The sequence below is a fragment of the Trachypithecus francoisi genome, unplaced genomic scaffold (assembly GCF_009764315.1).
Source record: "Trachypithecus francoisi isolate TF-2019V2 unplaced genomic scaffold, Tfra_2.0 Contig01585, whole genome shotgun sequence".
Taxonomy (NCBI): domain Eukaryota; kingdom Metazoa; phylum Chordata; class Mammalia; order Primates; family Cercopithecidae; genus Trachypithecus; species Trachypithecus francoisi.
The window spans coordinates 6,317,223-6,336,848 of NW_022681444.1; the positions used below are offsets into that span (position 1 = coordinate 6,317,223).

General features: G+C 52.5%; 1 protein-coding gene across 8 annotated transcripts in view; it reads left to right on the top strand.

The window, feature by feature from the left end:
- SPTAN1 (spectrin alpha, non-erythrocytic 1) overlaps positions 1 to 19,626 on the top strand; it is an 86,280-nt gene that overhangs the window by 66,086 nt on the left and 568 nt on the right. For 4 of the 8 annotated variants that reach the window (XM_033192870.1, XM_033192864.1, XM_033192876.1 and 1 more), the window contains 16 exons: positions 258 to 466; positions 2,652 to 2,772; positions 2,997 to 3,118; positions 3,819 to 3,951; positions 6,161 to 6,259; positions 9,956 to 10,115; positions 10,735 to 10,811; positions 11,406 to 11,615; positions 12,028 to 12,324; positions 13,333 to 13,445; positions 13,879 to 13,896; positions 16,281 to 16,335; positions 18,678 to 18,874; positions 18,982 to 19,035; positions 19,122 to 19,268; positions 19,354 to 19,501. In XM_033192870.1, the coding sequence (XP_033048761.1) occupies positions 258 to 466; positions 2,652 to 2,772; positions 2,997 to 3,118; positions 3,819 to 3,951; positions 6,161 to 6,259; positions 9,956 to 10,115; positions 10,735 to 10,811; positions 11,406 to 11,615; positions 12,028 to 12,324; positions 13,333 to 13,445; positions 13,879 to 13,896; positions 16,281 to 16,335; positions 18,678 to 18,874; positions 18,982 to 19,035; positions 19,122 to 19,268; positions 19,354 to 19,501 (2,160 nt within the window). Of the gene's footprint in view, positions 1 to 257; positions 467 to 2,651; positions 2,773 to 2,996; positions 3,119 to 3,818; positions 3,952 to 6,160; positions 6,260 to 9,955; positions 10,116 to 10,734; positions 10,812 to 11,405; positions 11,616 to 12,027; positions 12,325 to 13,332; positions 13,446 to 13,878; positions 13,897 to 15,092; positions 15,156 to 16,280; positions 16,336 to 18,677; positions 18,875 to 18,981; positions 19,036 to 19,121; positions 19,269 to 19,353; positions 19,502 to 19,626 lie in introns of all 8 variants that reach the window. The other 4 variants (XM_033192843.1, XM_033192849.1, XM_033192855.1 and 1 more) reach the window with 2 other exon arrangements.

The following is a 19,626-nucleotide window of genomic DNA, read 5'->3' on the forward strand; positions in this document are numbered from 1 at the left end:
GAGCTAAAGCACCAGCATGTCCCCTCCTTTTCCATTGCTTTTGTACTATCAGTGCAAATGGCCACACAGTAAAAAAGGCAAATAATGTCTTATAATGTTACGAAAATAGTTTGAGTTCATAAAATGCCAGAGGTCTACATAACATACTTTGAGAATATCAACATTCCATATCTCAGTAAAGAATTCCTGAGTTCTTATGTTCAAGCAGATAGTTGTAGGAGACCCAGTTTCTGACCCTCTTATGTCCTCTGCCCCAGGATCGCCTGAAGGACCTGAACAGCCAGGCAGACAGCCTGATGACCAGCAGTGCCTTCGACACCTCCCAAGTAAAGGACAAGAGGGACACCATCAACGGGCGCTTCCAGAAGATCAAGAGCATGGCAGCCTCCCGGCGAGCCAAGCTGAATGAATCCCATCGCCTGCACCAGTTCTTCCGGGACATGGATGACGAGGAATCCTGGATCAAGTACGTGTTCTCGGCCCTCTAGAAGGCCCCTTACGCCTGTAATAGTGGGCAGCAGAAACCACAGGCTGACTATTGAGGCAGAAGGTTTCTATCTCCTGGCTGTAGTGGTGAGGCTGGAAACCCTGCTGAACTGGGATCCCAGCTTGGCCACACATTAGTGGGATGCTTCAGTGTTTTCTTCTTTCCGGGTTTACAGTGATGATGATTGGCGGTGGTGGTGATCCACGCTGGTTACATAGGCCCTGTCTAGACCCTGCCCTTTAGATTCCCGTGAAAGTTAGTGAGTTTGTGTCTGACCTCCTGGAGAAGATCACTTCTCCAAGGAAGGAGCTGTTTTTTTTCTTATTCTCTATCTGCCCCCAAAAATGTCAGTCTACTGATTCCAGTTGACGTAGCATGTAAACAAACTTTTTTTTTTGAGACGGAGTCTCGCTCTGTGGCCCAGGCTGGAGTGCAGTGACCAGATCCCAGCTCACTGCAGGCTCCGCCTCCCGGGTTTACGCCATTCTCCTGCCTCAGCCTCCCGAGTAGCTGGGACTACAGGTGCCCGCCACCTCGCCCGGCTAATTTTTTGTATGTTTTTTAGTAGAGACGGGGTTTCACCATGTTAGCCAGGATGGTCTTGATCTCCTGACCTTGTGATCTGCCCGTCTCAGCCTCCCAAAGTGCTGGGATTACAGACTTGAGCCACTGTGCCCAGCCGGATTTTGTTCTTTTTTGTTTGTTTGTTTTTGAGACGGAGTCTCGCTCTGTCGCCCAGGCTGGAGTCCAGTGGCCGGATCTCAGCTCACTGCAAGCTCCGCCTCCTGGGTTTACGCCATTCTCCTGCCTCAGCCTCCCGAGTAGCTAGGACTACAGGCGCCCGCCACCTCGTCCGGCTAGTTTTTTGTATTTTTTAGTAGAGACGGGGTTTCACTGTGTTAGCCAGGATGGTTTCTATCTCCTGACCTCGTGATCCGCCTGTCTCGGCCTCCCAAAGTGCTGGGATTAGGCTTGAGCCACCGCGCCTGGCCTTGGATTTTGTTCTTAAAAGACATTTCTGGCCGGGCGCAGTGGCTCACGCTTGTGATCACAGCGCTTTGGGAGGCCGAGGCGGGCAGATCACTTGAGGTCAGAAGTTCAAGACAAGCCTGGCCAACATGGTGAAACCCCTTCTCTACTAAATATACAAAAATTAGCCAGGTGTGGTGGCGGGCACCTGTGGTCTCAGCTACTTGGGAGGCTGAGGCAGGAGAATGACTTGAACCCGGGAAGTGGAGGTTTCAGTGAGCCGAGATCATGCCACTGTACTCCAGAGCAAGACTCCGTCTCAGAAAAATTAAAAATAAAAATACAAAAATTAGCCAGGCATGGTGACGCACGCCTGTAATCCCAGCTACTCAGGAGGCTGAGGCAGGAGAATGACTTGAACCCGGGAAGTGGAGGTTTCAGTGAGCCGAGATCATGCCACTGCCCTCCATCCTGGGAGACAGAGCAAGACTTTGTCTCAAAAAATATGTATATTATATAGCTGGGCGTGGTGGCTCACGCCTATAATCCCAACACTTTCGGAGGCCAAGGTGGGAAGATCTCTTGAGTCCAAGAGTTTGAGACCAGCCTGGGCAACGTGAAAACTCGTATCTACCAAAAATAGAAAAAATTAGCCAGGCGGAGTGGCGCACACCTGTGGTCCCAGCTACTCGGGAGGCTGAGGTGGGAGGATCACTCGAACCAGGTAGGCGGAGGTTACAGTGAGCAGAGATCATGCCATTGCAGTGTACCCTGAGCAACAGAATGAGACTCTCTTTCAAAAAATATATATGGGTTTATGTATGTATATATATGAATAAATATCTTCATATATTTACAGACATATATTGATACATATTTAGTATACATGATTGATATATATTGATATAATTTGATAGGGCTCCTCAGGGCAGCACTAGTGGTGCCTCCCATCCTCCAGTGCATCCCCAACCCTCTAGAATGTGGACACACAGCAGGGCTCATAGATGCGTAGATGGACAGAGGTTCTTGGTCACTACTCACTGGGGAAATAGAGGCTTTTGTTTTCCAGAAAACTGGCAAGGATTTTCCCAGAAAGATTAGTAGATGTCTGTGAGGTCCACAGTTGACCTGATGTCCCCACTTGAAAGCAGGGAGGTGTAGAGACTGACTGTGCTGTTTCCCATCTCTCATTCAGGGAGAAGAAGCTGCTGGTGGGCTCTGAGGACTACGGCCGGGACCTCACCGGCGTGCAGAACCTGAGGAAGAAGCACAAGCGGCTGGAGGCAGAACTGGCCGCACATGAGCCAGCTATTCAGGTAGGGGGCCGCCTTCTGCCAAGAGGGCAGAGGTGTTTGAGTGGGCCCTAGGGGACAGACAAACCCCTTGTGCTTATTTCACTGAGGTCCCTAAAGTGTTCATGACCCCTCAGTCCACACCTGGAGAAGTCCCAAACTTGACGTTGAGGACTTTTCCTGGGAGCCTCAAGACAGAGGCACCAGCAGAGCTACCTGCTGTTAACCTCATCGTCCTTACCTGTCAGGGTGTCCTGGACACTGGCAAGAAGCTGTCCGATGATAACACCATCGGGAAAGAGGAGATCCAGCAGCGGCTGGCGCAGTTTGTGGAGCACTGGAAAGAGTTGAAGCAGCTGGCATCTGCCCGGTGAGTAGTCAGAGGCAGGAGCTCCCAGGAACAAGTGGAAGGCCAGCACCCAAGGGCAGACTCTGAGCTGTGGGGTCCACTGGGCCCTCCTACCATCTCCTGGACCTTTGGCCTCACATGTGCCATAGTCGTTTTGCTCCAGAGCCACCTCCCACAGGCCATGCTAAGGTGGTCTCATTCTGTTAATCTGGAGTCCAGAATCACACATGATTCTCCAGAAATCAAGACATGAGAGGCTAGAATAACGGAATGGGTGATTCCTGGTGTTCCATGGACGGACTGACTGTGAGGGCCCACCTTTTTTGTGAATTTTTTTTTTTTTTTGGGTTGAGACGGAGTCTCTCTCTGTCACCCAGGCTGGAGTGCAGTGGTGCAATCTTGGCTCACTGCAGGCTCCACCTCCCGGGTTCACACCATTGTCCTGCCTCAGCCTCCCATGTAGCTGGGACTACAGGTGCCTGCCACCACGCCTGGCTAATTTTTTTTGTATTTTTAGTAGAGACGGGATTTCACCATGTTAGCCAGGATGGTCTCGATCTCCTGACCTCGTGATCCACCCACCTGGACCTCCCAAAGTACTGGGATTACAGGCCTGAGCCACTGCGCCTGGCTTTTGTGAATGTTTTTAAGCATATGTTAACTATCACAATCAAAGCTGGAGGAGATTATGGCTGATTTTCTTCCTGTCTCCTATAATTAGGGGTCAGCGGCTTGAAGAGTCCTTGGAATATCAGCAGTTTGTAGCCAATGTGGAAGAGGAGGAAGCCTGGATCAATGAGAAAATGACCCTGGTGGCCAGTGAAGATTATGGAGACACTCTTGCCGCCATCCAGGTGAGACAGAAACCAAAGGTGTCACCTGCTTTCTCTCTTGGCAACTGCCTGCTGGTCATCATTTCCCTGTTGGTTTGTTAAAGGGCCCTGCTCTTAATAGGAGAGCACACAGGGCCCCCAGCCAAGGCCTCAGTAGTTGGTTTTAACCCTCAAGATCTCACACTAGGGGACATCGCCCTTCAGTAGACACAATTGGTGTGGCTTTGTCAGTCTCGGTTCCCGGGCCCTGTCATTCGCCAGGCAGCGGTGGGCTTGGGTCTTCGTATTAGTTTCCTGGGGCCTCCATAAATAAGTACCACAGGCAGAGTACCACAGACGGAGTTCCATAGACGGAGTGGCACAGATGGAGTGGCACAGAGTGGCTGTAGGACAACAGAGGTTTATTGCTTCTCAGTTCTGGAGGCCAGAAGTCTGAAATCAAGATGCAGGCAGGACCATGTTCTCCAAACCTGTAGGGGAGGATCCTTCCTTGCCTCTTCCAGTTTTTGTTGGCACCAGGTGCCCTTGGCATGTGGCATCATCACTTTAGTCTCTGCCTGTCTTCACATGGCCATCTTCCCTCTTGTGTCTGTCTTCACTTGGCATCACTGTGTGTCTATTCACATTTCTGTGTTCTGTTGTAAGGATATCAAGTGTATTGGATTAGGGTCCACCCTAATGACTTCTTCTTACCTTTGCAGAGTACGTTTACAAAGATCCCCTTTCCACATTCTTGGGTACCAGAAGTTAGGACTTCATCATCTCTTGAGGCAGACACATTTCAGCCCATCACATACTCCCTAAATTGGTTAACATAACAACCTGCCTAAATGTAGTGGTTGAAAGCAATTGCTACATAACAACCTGCCTAAATGTAGTGGTTGAAAGCAGCACCCATTTCTTATTTTAAGAATAAGATCCACAGATCCATGGGAAATGGATCCATTTCCCATGGATCTGTGGATCAGTGGCATCTGCAACTGTCACTGGAGGTCCCTCATGCTCCTGCATTCAGGCAGAGCGTGGCTGGGCTGAGAGATCAGTCACACACTGTAAGCTGAGCCTGAGTGTCACCCAGCCTGGACATCTCTGTTCCCCTCCACATGGCCTGTTGTCCTCCAGCTGGCTAGACCAGCCTCTTTCAGCAGCACTCAGACAGGCAAAGGCAGGAGCTGCAAGGTGTCTGCAGCCTCACACATCACTGCCTTCTGGCCAAAGCAAGTCCCAAGACAGCCCAGAGGCATAGATGGATAGATTCGCCTCTGGAAAGGAGATGCTGCAAAATATCGTGGTCAGATATGTCTAAATTCCTGTCCCCAGATGTGGAAGCAGGAGTATGCACTCCCAGGAATCGAGTTAGCTCTGAGTCACCTTCCTCACCGTGGGAAGCATCTTCCGCTAGTCAGGGTGATTCAGGTAGAATTTAGATGGTCAGTCATTTCCCATCCTCTGCATAGTTGAGTTCCCTGGAAGCAACGAAAAAGGCATTGTCTGCAGTGCTTAAACTGTACTAAAGAAAAGACCTGGGGCCAGGCATGGTGGCTCATGCCTATAATCCCAGCACTTTGGGAGGCTGGGGCAGGCAGATCACCTGAGGTCAGGAGTTGGAGACCAACCTGGCCAACATGGTGAAACCCCATCTGTACTAAAAAATATAAAAATTAGCTGAATGTGGTAGTGCATGCCTGTAATCCCAGCTACTTGGGTGCCTGAGGCAGGAGAATCACTTGAACCTGGGAGGCAGAGGTTGCAGTGAGCCGAGATCACACTGCTGCACTCCAGCTTGGGCAACAGAGCAAGACTCTGTCTCAAAAAGAGAGACATGACTTGGCCTTTTCTGAGATGTGTTCAAGTTAAACCTTAAAAGTGTGTCATTTTTGTTTGGGTGTGTATCTTCAGCTTGGTTTGTGTCATTCTTGTGGTCCTCTTGGGGGAGAGACCGTAAGACACTGTTGATGGATGACAAAGGGTTTGACCCTTCCCAAAGGTCCAAAGACTGTCCCTGCCAAGGCCTATCCCAACATCGCTGGTTATTCTCACTGCCTCCTGTTTTTCTTCCTTTTATGATTCTCTGTTTATTAATGTTCCTCTTTATTGTCCTCTTCCCCAGCTAGACTGTAATGTGTGCATGGACAGGGACCATAGCGGTTTTGTCACTCTCTGTCCCCGGGGCCTAGCCCACAACACATAGCAGGCTCTCAATAATGGGCCTTGGCTGCTTCTACTCCAGGGCTTACTGAAGAAACATGAAGCTTTTGAGACAGACTTCACCGTCCACAAGGATCGCGTGAATGACGTCTGCACCAATGGACAAGACCTCATTAAGAAGGTGAGTCTAGCCCATCGGTAAGACCTCCGTCACCCACTGGGATACCCACATGTTGGTACCACAGAGATCCCCCAAAGTTCACTTCCTGGGATGTTCAAACCAAGGTCTGCGTGGAAACCAGTAGCAATTTCATTCCTGTGTTTCGTGACAAGTTGGATATTTCCCCCTTTTTAAAGCCAGTAAAGTTATTTTGCAGTGCTTATTTTTTCTGCATTAAGCAACAGAGACACTGGCACTCCCAAATGCTGCTCTTAGTTTATTTCTCAAGCAATACAATCTCTTTATAGGGACAGTAGAAAATGCAAATAAGCAAAGCATAAAATAAAAATTACCCATAAAGCCCCACCCAGAGACCACACATTAGATCTTTGTGTCTTACCTGCCAGACCTTTTCTCTCCACAGGTGTAGAGCTACCAACTAGATCAAACAGCCACAGAGATTCCCATTTAATAGGATCTTATCACTCCGTAAATTATCAAAAACCTGGAGCCTGTACAGGGCATTTTAGAAATGAATCTACTTACATTCACGGCCCTTTTGGGAGAAAACAAAATAAAGGGACTTGGTGCTTTCCCAGCAACAGTGAAGCCACATCCCTCCCACATGGAAGCTCTAGACTGAAGGCTGTGCATCCATGGGTCTGGAATTCACCAGCAGTCACTCAGATGCAGTGGCGTACCTGGAGTGCCTCAAGACAGAGGTGTTTTTGTTTTGTTTTTGTTTTTTTGAGACGGAGTCTTGCTGAGTAGCCCAGGCTGGAGTGCAGTGGCAGGATCTCAGCTCACTGCAAGCTCCGCCTCCTGGGTTCACGCCATTCTCCTGCCCCAGCCTCCCAAGTAGCTGGGACTGCAGGCACCTGCCACCACACCCGGCTAATTTTTTGTGTGTTTTTAGTAGAGATGGGGTTTCACTGTGTTACCCAGGATGGTCTCGATCTCCTGACCTTGTGATCCACCTGCGTCAGCCTCCCAAAGTGCTTGGATTACAGGCATGAGCCACCACATCGGGCCAAGGACAGAGGTTTTAACAGCTTTGGTCTTCTGTCACACATCATGAGAAAGATTTCTCATCACAGAGGTTGCACTCAGCAGTCATGGCCTTGACATTAGGGTTTGATCCATAGGCAGCAACAATGTAGCTAAAATCCATTTCACTGGAGAGCTTTTTTTCCTTGCTCTGATCTGCAAATAAACTAGCACGAAACTAATTTCAGATACATGTATAGATGTAGACATGGCTCCTGCACACTTAACCCCCCAACACACACCCAGACAACATTCCCTGTTCTTCAAGCTAGGAGATCACCGGTGTGAGTGGCCTTCAGCCTTCTAGCAATGAGCCGGCTGCTTTTTTTTTTGAGACGGAGTTTTGCTCTTGTAGCCCAGGCTAGAGTGCAGTGGCGCAATCTTGGCTCACCACAACCTCCGCCTCCTAGGTTCAAGCGATTCTCCTACCTCCGCCTCCCTAGTAGCTGGGATTACAGGCATGTGCCACCACGCCCGGCTAATTTTGTATTTTTAGTAGAGACGGAGTTTCTCCATGTTGGTCAGGCTGGTCTCAAACTCCCGACCTCAGGTGATCTGTCCACCTCGGCCTCCCAAAGTGCTGGGATTACAGGTGTGAGCCACCGTGCCTGGCCAGCAAGCCAGCTGCTTTGTCCTCAGCAATAGCCTGTTTCCTCCTTGAATTTCTCTTTCAATTCTTTTTTCTTTTTCTTTTTCCTCTTTTCACAGGTGTTAAAGAATTTCTCTTTAAATTCAATGTGACTTGTAGTATTTTTTTTTTAATTTTATTTATTTATTTATTTATTTTAGACAGTCTCACTCTGTCGCCCAGGCTGGAGTGCACTGGTGCAATCTCGCCTCACTGCCACTGCCACCTCCTGGGTTCAAGTGACTCCTGCCTCAGCTTCCTGAGTAGCTGGGGTTACAGGCACGTGCCACCACTCCCGGCTAATTTTTGTATTTTTATTAGGGACAGAGTTTCACCATGTTGGTTAGGCTGGTCTCGAATTCCTGATCTCATAATTCGCCTGCCTCGGCCTCTCAAAGTGCTGAGATTACAGGTGTGAGCTACCTCACCCAACCAATTTTTTTATTTTTATTTTCTGAGATGGAGTCTCGAGAGCTCTTGTCACCCAGGCTGGAGTGTAATGATGTGATCGTGGCTCACTGCAGCCTCTGCTTCCCAGGTTTCAGCAGTTCTCCCACCTGAGCCTCCCTAGTTAGCTGGGACCACAGGTGGGTGCCACCACACCTGGCTTCTTTTCTTTTCTTTCTTTCTTTCTTTTTTTTTTTATTTTTATTTTTTTTTATTTATTTTTTATTTTTTATTTGAGACGGAGTCTCGCTCTGCCGCCCAGGCTGGAGTGCAGTGGCCGGATCTCAGCTCACTGCAAGCTCCGCCTCCTGGGTTTAAGCCATTCTCCTGCCTCAGCCTCCCGAGTAGCTGGGACTACAGGCGCCCGCCACGTCGCCCGGCTAGTTTTTTGTATTTTTTAGTAGAGACAGGGTTTCACGGTGTTAGCCAGGATGGTCTCGATCTCCTGACCTCGTGATCCGCCCGTCTCGGCCTCCCAAAGTGCTGGGATTACAGGCTTGAGCCACCGCGCCCGGCCTTTTTTTTTTTTTTTTTAGATTGGGTCTCACTGTGTTGCCCAGGCTGGTCTCCAACTCCTGGGCTCAAGCGATTCTCTCGCCTCGTGCTGAGATCACAGGAGTGAGCCACTGCGCCCAGCCCTATATGTGTAGTATTTTAAGTGATAATATTCAATTTTTTTCTATCAAAAATAATACTAGTGAATATATCATCGCAACTTCAAATTTCAGCCCATTCCTTTTTTTTTTGTTTGAAACAGTCTTGCTCTGTTGCCCAGGCTGGGTGCAGTGGCATAGTCTCGGCTCACTGCAGTCTCCGCCTCCCAGGTTCAAGCAGTTCTTATCCCTCAGCCTCTGGGTCGCTGGAATTACAGATACGTGCCACCATACCTGCCCTTCTTTTTCTTTTTTTCTTTTTTTCTTTTTTTTTTTGTATTTTTTAGAAGAGACAGGGTTTCACCATATTGGCCAGGCTGGTCTTGAACTCCTGGCCTCAAGTGATCTGCGTACCTCAGTCTCCCAGAGTGCTAGGATTACAGGTGTTAGCCACTGTGCCTGGCCCATATTTCTTTAGAATTAATTCCTAGGACTGGCTGGGCACTGTGGCTCACACCTGTAATCCCAGCACTTTGGGAGGCCGAGGTGGGCAGATCACCTGAGGTCAGGAGTTCGAGATCGGCCTGGGCAACATGGTGAAACCCCATCTCTACTAAAAATAAAAAATTAGCTGGGCATGGTGGTGTTCTGTAGTCCCAGCTACTCGGGAGGCTGAGGCAGGAGAATCTCTTGAACCCGGGAGGCGGAGGTTGCAGTGAGCCGAGATCACGTCACTGCACTCCAGCCTGGGCGACAGAGTGAAACTCCGTGTCAAGAAACAAAAAAAGAATTCCTAAAAGTAGAATTGCCAGTACAGTGTATTCATCTGAAGCCTTTGACCGTGTTGCTCTTACAAAAGCCTCACCTATCATTGTTTACCCAGCAGTGGACAGGGGAGCAAGTGGCCCATTTTATAGAAGTTTAGAGCCTTTCCAGGGAGGGCATAGTCAGGTAACCACAGCAGGTGAGGCTGATCAGTGTGTGCCTCTCTCCATGGCCTAGAACAATCACCATGAGGAGAACATATCTTCAAAGATGAAGGGCCTGAATGGGAAAGTGTCAGACCTGGAGAAAGCTGCAGCCCAGAGGAAGGCGAAGCTGGATGAGAACTCAGCCTTCCTTCAGTTCAACTGGAAGGCGGATGTGGTGGAGTCTTGGATCGGTGAGCACTGTCGGAAAGGCCCAGAAGAGCCTTCCCAGAGCTGCCCTTTGTCTCCTTCCACGTCATTGGTTTTCTTCTTCAGAGAAGAAACTGATCAATTGTGGGCATGGCAGAGAACCTACTACCAGGGTAGACCACTGACTGCCAGCTAGGAGGAGACAGTGTCCTGAGGCTAGAGCTGCCGGAGCTGGGCTGGCACCAGGGTTAATAAAAGCCTGTAAATGCTGCTGCAAGCAGAGATGGCATAATGTGATGTCATGACATGAACAAAGTGGGCACAGCAAAGGCACCACTAGCTGCCCTGGTCGGGCACCACCCAGCTCCTGGGTGAGGGGAAACTGGGTCCTGATATCGGGGTCCCCGTGTCCTGGGTAGTCCTGGGTTGTAGTAATAGCGAGTGAACTAGAGGACAGGCTGCAAGGAGCTCCTCATGGCACAGATGGAGGCCAGGCCTGGGTGCAGGGAGGGGCCCGCTAATGTGGGTTCTGAGGCTGCGGTTAGGAATATTGGAATTTATGTGTACACAAAAAATAGTTTGTCTGGGTTTTGGTTTTTTTCTTTTGTAATCCATCTCACTCCACTGAGGAGGGCGGTATATTTTCCACACTTGGTTTTCTAGGTGAAAAGGAGAACAGCTTGAAGACAGATGACTATGGCCGAGACCTGTCTTCTGTGCAGACGCTCCTCACCAAACAGGTCTGCCCTGCCCCTTCATTGGTTGAAATGTGTGCAAATAGCATCTCCTGCGAGATGACTGGTGACGTCTTTCACTGACGCATTTAACTATCTTCTGTTAGCCCCTGGGGATCAGCAGGATAAAGATCCTGCCCTGGTCCTCAGAGAGCTTCCAGACTAACTGGGGAAGCAAACACAGAACCAGGCGTCTCTGCAGCAGCCTGCTGGGTGCTGACGGGGTGGGCACTGCAGGGGCACTCAGTTCTCAGCAGGCGAGGGTTGAAGGGGCAAGCCCTGCTAAGCGAAATCGTGAGGGGTGAAAGCGGTCAGGGAGAGAGGCAGGGGGAGTGTTCTAGGCAGAGCTGGCAGGGATCCCTGGGGCAGAAGAGCTGAAGGCTGGGGTCAGGGAGGTGGGAGGAGGCTGCCGCAGTGATCTGCGGGCTGAAGGAGAGCAGGAAAGGGGGCATGTGTGACGAAGTATCAGCAGTGTCCAGGCAGACCGTTTGGCCTGGGCATCTGGAGGACATGCTGGCGCCATCGGAGTCGAGGCACTTAGGAAGAGCTAGTTCCGGTCCTGTGGAGTCACCACAAATTGGCTTGTCACTCCTTGCTCAGGAAACTTTTGATGCTGGCCTGCAGGCCTTCCAGCAGGAAGGCATTGCCAACATCACTGCCCTCAAAGATCAACTTCTCGCCGCCAAGCATGTTCAGTCCAAGGCCATCGAGGCCCGGCACGCCTCCCTCATGAAGAGGTGGAGCCAGCTTCTGGCCAACTCAGCCACCCGCAAAAAGAAGCTTCTGGAGGCTCAGAGTCACTTCCGCAAGGTGAGGATGGGGCCGCGTGAAGCTTAGCTGGCCCACAGCTCAGGGAAGGAAGCCCACCTTCTGTCTGCCCAACTCTTGCCACTCCCCCGTGAGGAAGCTGTGAGCTCAGTGCAGAGCTTTCAAACATGGGTGTGGCGTCAATTAAAACCAAGGTAAATGAGAGGGCCATGTGAGATCGCCATTCAGAAGCACGCAGGACAGACTGAAGACAAGGGCAAAGGGTAGGAAGGGGAAAAAAGGCTGGTGAAGACTTGAAGAAGGGGGAGCAGCAGACAGGAGCAGAGGGGAGCTAAGCTCCCAACAGGCTGTGTGCACCTCTGATTCCCAGGAGCCACCCCGCACCCCACCTCCTTCACTGGGTCAGCATGTCCAGCCCTGGCGACTCCGCTAACTCGGTCACTTCTGCTTCCAGGTGGAGGACCTCTTCCTGACCTTTGCCAAAAAGGCTTCTGCCTTCAACAGCTGGTTTGAAAATGCAGAGGAGGACTTAACAGACCCTGTGCGCTGCAACTCCTTGGAAGAAATCAAAGCTTTGCGTGAGGCCCACGACGCCTTCCGCTCCTCCCTCAGTTCTGCCCAGGCCGACTTCAATCAGTTGGCCGAGCTGGACCGCCAGATCAAGAGCTTCCGTGTAGCCTCCAATCCCTACACCTGGTTCACCATGGAGGCCCTGGAGGAGACCTGGAGGAACCTACAGAAAATCATCAAGGTACACCTCCCGCTGCCCTCAGGAGCTGCCTGGCCTCCCAGAGCCCTTGCTGGGCCCTGCTCAGAGCCCACACTTACTGAGTAACGACAGGACAGGGCAGGAGGAAGGAGCATGGTTTTATCAGAAGTTTCCATTTCTTTTTGTTTTCTTGAGACAGGGTCTCTGTCACCTAGACTGCAGTGCAGTGATGCCAACATGGCTCCCTGTAGCCTCAACCTCCCAGGCTCAGGTGGTCCTCTTTCCTGAGCCTCTTAAATAACTGGGACTACAAGCACATGCCACCACGCCTGGCTAATTATTTTAATTTTTGTAGACAGGGTGTTGCTATGTTGCCCAGGCTGGTCTTGAACTTCTGGCCTCAAGCAGTCCTCCTGCCGGGGCCTCCCAAAGTGCTGGGATTACAGGTGTGAGCCACTGTACCCAGCCAGAAGTTTCCAATTTCCATTTCTTTTTTTTTTGAGACGGGAGTCTCAAAGGCTGGAGTGCAGTGGCCAGATCTTGACTCACTGCAAGTGCCGCCTCCCGGGTTTATGCCATTCTCCTGCCTCAGCCTCCCGAGTAGCTGGGACTACAGGCGCCCGCCACCTCGCCCGGCTAGTTTTTTTTTATTTTTTAGTAGAGACGGGGTTTCACCGTGTTAGCCAGGATGGTCTTGATCTCCTGACCTCGTGATCCGCCCATCTCGGCCTCCCAAAGTGCTGGGATTACAGGCTTGAGCCACCGCGCCCGGCCAGAAGTTTCCATTTCTGACAGTCCAGCAACTCCCTGCTTGACCGACCAGTTGCCTCCCTGCCAGGTCCACCTCTTCCTGAAGCACCTGGGGGGTGGGAACAGAGAAAGAACTACCAAGTGCTCTGAGCCGGCCTCATGTCTCCCAGCCTCCTTCCCCTCTCATCTTTGGGGAGGTTCCTTGCAGGGAGGCCACCTCCATCCTGAGCCCATCTGTGAAGGAGGGGCTGGTGTCACTGCCACAGCAGTACCTAGCTTCTGCCCCTCTTTGGCCCTCAGGAGAGGGAGCTGGAGCTGCAGAAGGAACAGCGGCGGCAGGAGGAGAACGACAAGCTGCGCCAGGAGTTTGCCCAGCACGCCAATGCCTTCCACCAGTGGATCCAAGAGACCAGGTGCCAGCCCTCTGGGGCCAGGGGCAGCAGCATGTCCCTGCTGTGCTTAAGCCCTGGGGAGCCTCCAGCCCCAAGGAGGTGGGGGTGCTTTGTGTAAAACCAGAGGCAGCCTGGGAATAAAGCTGGGCTGGCAATGCCTGGTCATGTTTGGAGCCGGGAGTGGGAGCATAGGTAGAGCAGCCTCCCAGTGCTTCATGTCTCAGAGACCAAGTTGCTGGAGCTCCTGGACTGAGTGGGGCCACCACGCAGGGTGTGTGGTCAGCCCCAGCAGTGACTTGGCGACAGACGGTGCAGGGTCTATGCATTGAGTACTGATGTTCTTGCTTTTGTTTTCCTTCCTTTCTTTTGTCTTCTCTCTGTCCCCCACCTCTCGATTGCTGCTGTTGTCCGGATACCACCTTGTCTCCTGGCTGCTTGGATCTGCTCTCCACAGGACATACCTCCTCGATGGGTTAATATTGTTTTCTTCCTTCTCCGGGCTTGTCGTGTGGGGTCTCGTGCGCTTGCCCCTCTGCCCTTGTCCTGTAGCCTGGCTTGTGGAGGATCCCGGAATGGGCCTTCCTGCCCAGGGCAGGCTGCACTTACCCTCCCGCCTTGCCCGTCACCTGACGAGGAGCGTGTTTCTTGCCCCATAGCCCATGGTCTGGGTCCCCGATAGAGCCTTCAAGCCAGGGGGAGCTACCCTTGCCTCACTGAGCAATTCCCAGGGCTCACTTTGGGTAGGGAAGGTGATGAAGCACGAAGGCCAGAGCTGGAGTCCAGGGGCCCTGAGAACCCCCGCGCCTGTCCAGCCACCGGGCTCTGTTGGGCTCTCACCGCTGTTTCCACAGCGTGTCCAACAGTGGTCAGTGGGCATGAAGCAGATGGCAATGGTGGGGGCTCAGGCAGGGTACAGTAAGTTCACAGCTGAGAAGGGCTGGGCACTGACACCTCCCAAGTAGCTGAGGCTGCCATTTTACTTTCCTGGGGTCAGGGAGGGTAAGAACTGTCCGCCCTAATAGAAGGCAAAAATGCCCCCGTTCTGATGTGATAGACAGGATGTGGGAGGAGCCCCAGGGAGGAGCAGAGCTGTCCCACCCAGTCCCGGCGGGGGCTTCTCTGCTCGGCCTGGGGCCTCTCCCTGGGCGGGTCACCTTTGTGATCTGCCAAGCCCTCTGTGAAAGCCAGGGCTGGTGGGACTGGAGTGGCTTAGCCTGCACTTCTGAGGCTCAGCACACAGGCCTATCAAGCCTGTATAGGCGGCCAGGGGAAAAATAGACGCCTCCAGCCGGGCCACACATTCTGATGGCAGAGCAGCTGGGGACGTAGGGATCGCAGTTTCCGGCCTGTGCCCGTAGGACACCCTGGCCACCTGACTCCCCTCCCTGCCCCATGGCTGTGTCTGCTGGTCTTGTTCTTGTCTCCATGAGGACATGAGGTGCCACGCTTCCCTCACCTTATGGCTCCTCCCAAGCCCTGCCCTTCTTGCCCATTCCTAGTGTGAGCTGCCTGGGGTGAGCCATTGGGCCTGCTGCCTCCAGGTACCCGCCGGGCACCAGGTTGCCCTTGCCTGCGCCCTGCCAGCTTGGGCCTTGTGTGTGTCTGTTGCAGTGTGCTCTTGCCTCCTCTCCCTTTGGTGTATTCATTTGGTTTCTTTTCTTTGACTAGCATAGCATATCGTCGGGTCATTCGTGTCTATCAGTATGAAGTTGGGGATGATCTGTCTGGAAGGTTTTTCTCCTTATTTCTCCTCTTACCTCACTGTGGCTTTACTGATGCACTCTTGACATCCCCAGGCGGCTCCACCCTGACTAACCTGCCGCCCTCGGCCGCTTGGGAAGGAGGGGTCTGTCCTCCCACTGCACCGGCACCCAGCCTCCTGCCCCCAGGTCCTGGGGGGCATTTTCCCCGGGGGGACATGGCGTGACTGTGAGTCTGACCTGCTGGGGTAGGAGGAAGCCTGGTGCCTTGCCTTGCTAGAGCACTTTGAACTTGGGGAGATTGCAGAGCTAACCCTGGCTCGCTGGGTTTTAAAAGGGTAGGCTGGGGCGAATGTGGGTACAGGGGAGCTTGGGCTAAAACCCCACCAAGGCCATACACCCCGTGTGAATCCGTCCCTGCATGTCCCTAACTTGTTTGTCGTCTTTGTTTACTGGTAGCCTCTGTGACCTGGCACTGTGTTCTCTTGGGAAGGAGGTTCCCCAAAGCCCATCTGCTCTCAGAACTTGATCCTAGAGAGGAGGCTGCCTCCCTGGCTGTGTCTAGAGGATGAAACCGGGATCTGGGGCTTAGTCACAGCCATCCCTCCTTTTGGCACAGTTGGTCGTGATCTCCCAGCACTCCACTTGTGTCCTTTGTCTGCAGGGTCGTGCTCTCATTCCCCCTAGAATGGGGCTCCCTTCTCAGGAACCTTGCCAGGACACTCCAGGGTTTCTGTGGGGAGGCTGTCAGGTTCTCAGCCTCCCCTCTGCCCTGAGGTCTCCCATCTGTCAGGTGTCAGGGTGTCCCATCCCCTCCATGGCTGCAGAGAGGATGCTCAGACAGGCTTGCGGCTGCCCTGCACCCATGGGGGAATTTAAACTCCATTCCTGAGTCATCCTGGCCCTGGGAGCAAGACGAGTGGGCTCAGCCCTAGCCCACGCCAACATAGCAGCTTCCCATCTCTAAAACGGGAGAAATGCTCCCTGCCCTCCCTGGATTCCTGGGGCCCATTAGGTAAAGATGGCCAATTGCAGTTAGGTTGAGTTCCCTTAAAAGGAATGTGAGGTTGCCAGGCACTGCTCTCAGAGAAGGTTCATTCTGAGCTCTCGGCCAGCTGGGAGCAGGCCCTTTTCCTTACTGTCCTTCTGTGTCTAGGTCCTGCATGGTGGAAGAGTCGGGGACCCTCGAATCCCAGCTTGAAGCTACCAAAGTAAGTGCCCATGGGGCTGTGGCCCAGCAGAGACCCCTCATCCAGCCACCCCCCAGGCTACCCCTTCCCTTCCTGGTTTAAAGTCAGGAACCAGATGTGTTATTGTTCTCTTTTCCCTTGGCCTAAAGCAGTCTAGGGCTCTTCACTCTCTCTCTCTTTTTCTTTTCTTTTCTTTTTTCTTTCTTCATGGAGTCTCATTCTGCCGCCCAGGCTGGAGTGCAGTGGTGCGATCTTGACTCACTGCAACCTCCACCTCCTGATTCTCCTGCCTCAGTCTCTCCCAAACAGCTGGACTACAGATGTGCCACCACGCCCGGCAAATTTTTCTTTTTTTTTTTTTTTTTTTTTGAGATGGAGTCTTGCTCTGCCACCCAGGCTGGAGTGCAGTGGCCGGATCTCAGCTCACTGCAAGCTCCGCCTCCCGGGTTACGCCATTCTCCTGCCTCAGCCTCCCGAGTAGCTGGGACTACAGGCGCCCGCCTCGTCGCCCGGCTAGTTTTTTGTATTTTTAGTAGAGACGGGGTTTCACCGTATTAGCCAGGATGGTATCGATCTCCTGACTCGTGATCCGCCCGTCTCGGCCTCCCAAGTGTGGATTACAGGCTTGAGCCACCGCGCCCGGCCAATTTTTCTTTTTAATTATCTTTTGAGATGGAGTTTCACTCTTGTTGCCCAGGCTGGAGTGCAGTGGGCATGGTCTTGGCTCATTGCAGCCTCCACCTCCTGGGTTCAAGTGATCCTCCTGCCTCAACCTCCCAAGTAGCTGGGATTACAGGCGCCCACCACCACACCTGGGTCGTTTTTGTATTTTTTGTAGAGACAGGGTTTCATCATGTTGGCCAGGCAGACTGGTCTGGAACTCCTGACCTCAGGTGATCTATCCGCCTCAGCTTCCCAAAGTGCTGGAATTATTAAGCTTGAGCCACACCTGGCCTAATTTTTATGTTTTTAGTAGAGACAGTGTTTTGCCATATTGGCCAGGATGGAGTTGCCATCCAACTCCCGATCTCCGGTGATCTGTCTGCCTCGGCCTCCCAAAGTGCTGGGATTATAGGTGTGAGCCACCACTCCCTACCGAGGGCTCTTCACTTTAAAGAAAGTCTGGGGATGGGGCCGGGCGCGGTGGCTCAAGCCTGTAATCCCAGCACTTTGGGAGGCCGAGACGGGCGGATCACGAGGTCAGGAGATCGAGACCATCCTGGCGAACACGGTGAAACCTCGTCTCTACTAAAAAATACAAAAAACTAGCTGGGCGAGGTGGCGGGCGCCTGTAGTCCCAGCTACTCGGGAGGCTGAGGCAGGAGAATGGCGTAAAACCCGGGAGGCGGAACTTGCAGTGAGCTGAGATCCGGCCACTGCACTCCAGCCTGGGCGACAGAGCGAGACTCCGTCTCAAAAAAAAAAAAAAAAAAGAAAGTCTGGGGCTGGGTGTGGTGACTCACCCCTGTAATCCCAGCACTTTGGGAAGCTGAGGCGGGTGGATTGCTTGAAGTCAGGAGTTCGAGACCAGCTTGGCCAACATGGTGAAACCCCATCTCTACTGAAAATACAAAATATTAGCTGGGTGTGGTGGCAGGCACCTGTAATCCCAGCTACTCGGGAGGCTAAGGTAAGAGAATCACTTGATTCTGGGATGCAGAGGTTGCAGTGACCTGAGATCAGGCCATTGCACTCCAACCGAAACTCCATCTGAAAAAAAATTAAGTCTTTGGGCACGGTGGCCCACACCTGCCCAAAGTCCAGCACGGGTACTGTAGCAAGACCTTGTCTGAAAAATAAGGCTGGGTGCAGTGGCTCATGCCTATAATCCCAGAACTTTGGGAGGCCAAGACAGGCGGATCACTTGAGCCTAGGAGTTCAAGACCAGCCTGGTCAATGTAGTGAAACTTCACTTCTACTAAAAATACAAAAATTAGGTGGGTGTGGTGGTGGGCGCCTGTAATTCCAGCTACTCAGGAGACTGAGGCAGGAGAATCACTTGGACCTGGGAGGTTGCAGTGAGCTGAGATGGCACCACTGCACTCTAGCCTAGGTGACAGAGTGAGACTCCATCTCAAAACAAAATTAAAAATAAAAATCTTTGGCCGTTGCTTCCTGGAGTCCTCACTGCACTTAGCCTCAGTGTGCACTGCCCACCCTCACATTGAAAGTCTCCCCTCCTGCTGAGGTGGTTGGGATTTCTTCAGCTTCACCCCATCCCACTATTCCTATTCTAAAATGTTCTTGTTTTAAGAGGTCTCAGGCCAGGCCTGGAGCCGGAACCAGAAGGCAGTAAGTGGCTCCTGGGCTGGTGACTGAGCTGAGGGCCCCTGTCTGAGCATCTGTGCTCCCCTCTCCTGCAGCGCAAGCACCAGGAAATCCGAGCCATGAGAAGTCAGCTCAAAAAGATTGAGGACCTGGGGGCCGCCATGGAGGAGGCCCTCATCCTGGACAACAAGTACACGGAGCACAGCACCGTGGGCCTGGCCCAGCAGTGGGACCAGCTGGACCAGCTGGGCATGCGCATGCAGCACAACCTGGAGCAGCAGATCCAGGCCAGGTACCCGGGAGGGCTGTGGGCCAGGCTCAGCCTGGAGCCCAGGGAGGAAAAGACACGGTCACCTGCTATGTGGAGAGTCTGCTCCCTAATTTCTGTGTTTCTTCCAGGAATACAACAGGTGTGACTGAGGAGGCCCTCAAAGAATTCAGCATGATGTTTAAGTGAGTTCAGCCCTACTCGCCCTGGCTGGGTGGGGGGTGTTCGGCAGCAGGCTGCGTGCTGAGCTGCCCTCGGTTTTGTGCTGCAGACACTTTGACAAGGACAAGTCTGGCAGGCTGAACCATCAGGAGTTCAAATCTTGCCTGCGCTCCCTGGGCTATGATCTGCCCATGGTGGAGGAAGGGGAACCTGACCCTGAGTTCGAGGCAATCCTGGACACGGTGGATCCCAACAGGTAAACCTTAGGCCGGGTGCTGTGAGCCTCCACCCTGAGCACCCACCTGCCCTCCCTGCTCAGGCTCTTGCTCCTCCCCTCCTAGAGATGGCCACGTCTCCCTGCAAGAATACATGGCTTTCATGATCAGCCGTGAAACCGAGAACGTCAAGTCCAGCGAGGAGATCGAGAGCGCCTTCCGGGCCCTCAGCTCAGAGGGAAAGCCCTATGTGACCAAGGAGGAACTCTACCAGGTATGAGCCTCAGGAGGTGGGTGAAGAGGTGTCCTTTGGAAAACTAAAGCCACATTTGTGGCAGGGCCGAGTCTGGGGCAACAGGCCGTGCGCTGGGTACAGGAGTTTTCTCCCCATTTACAAAT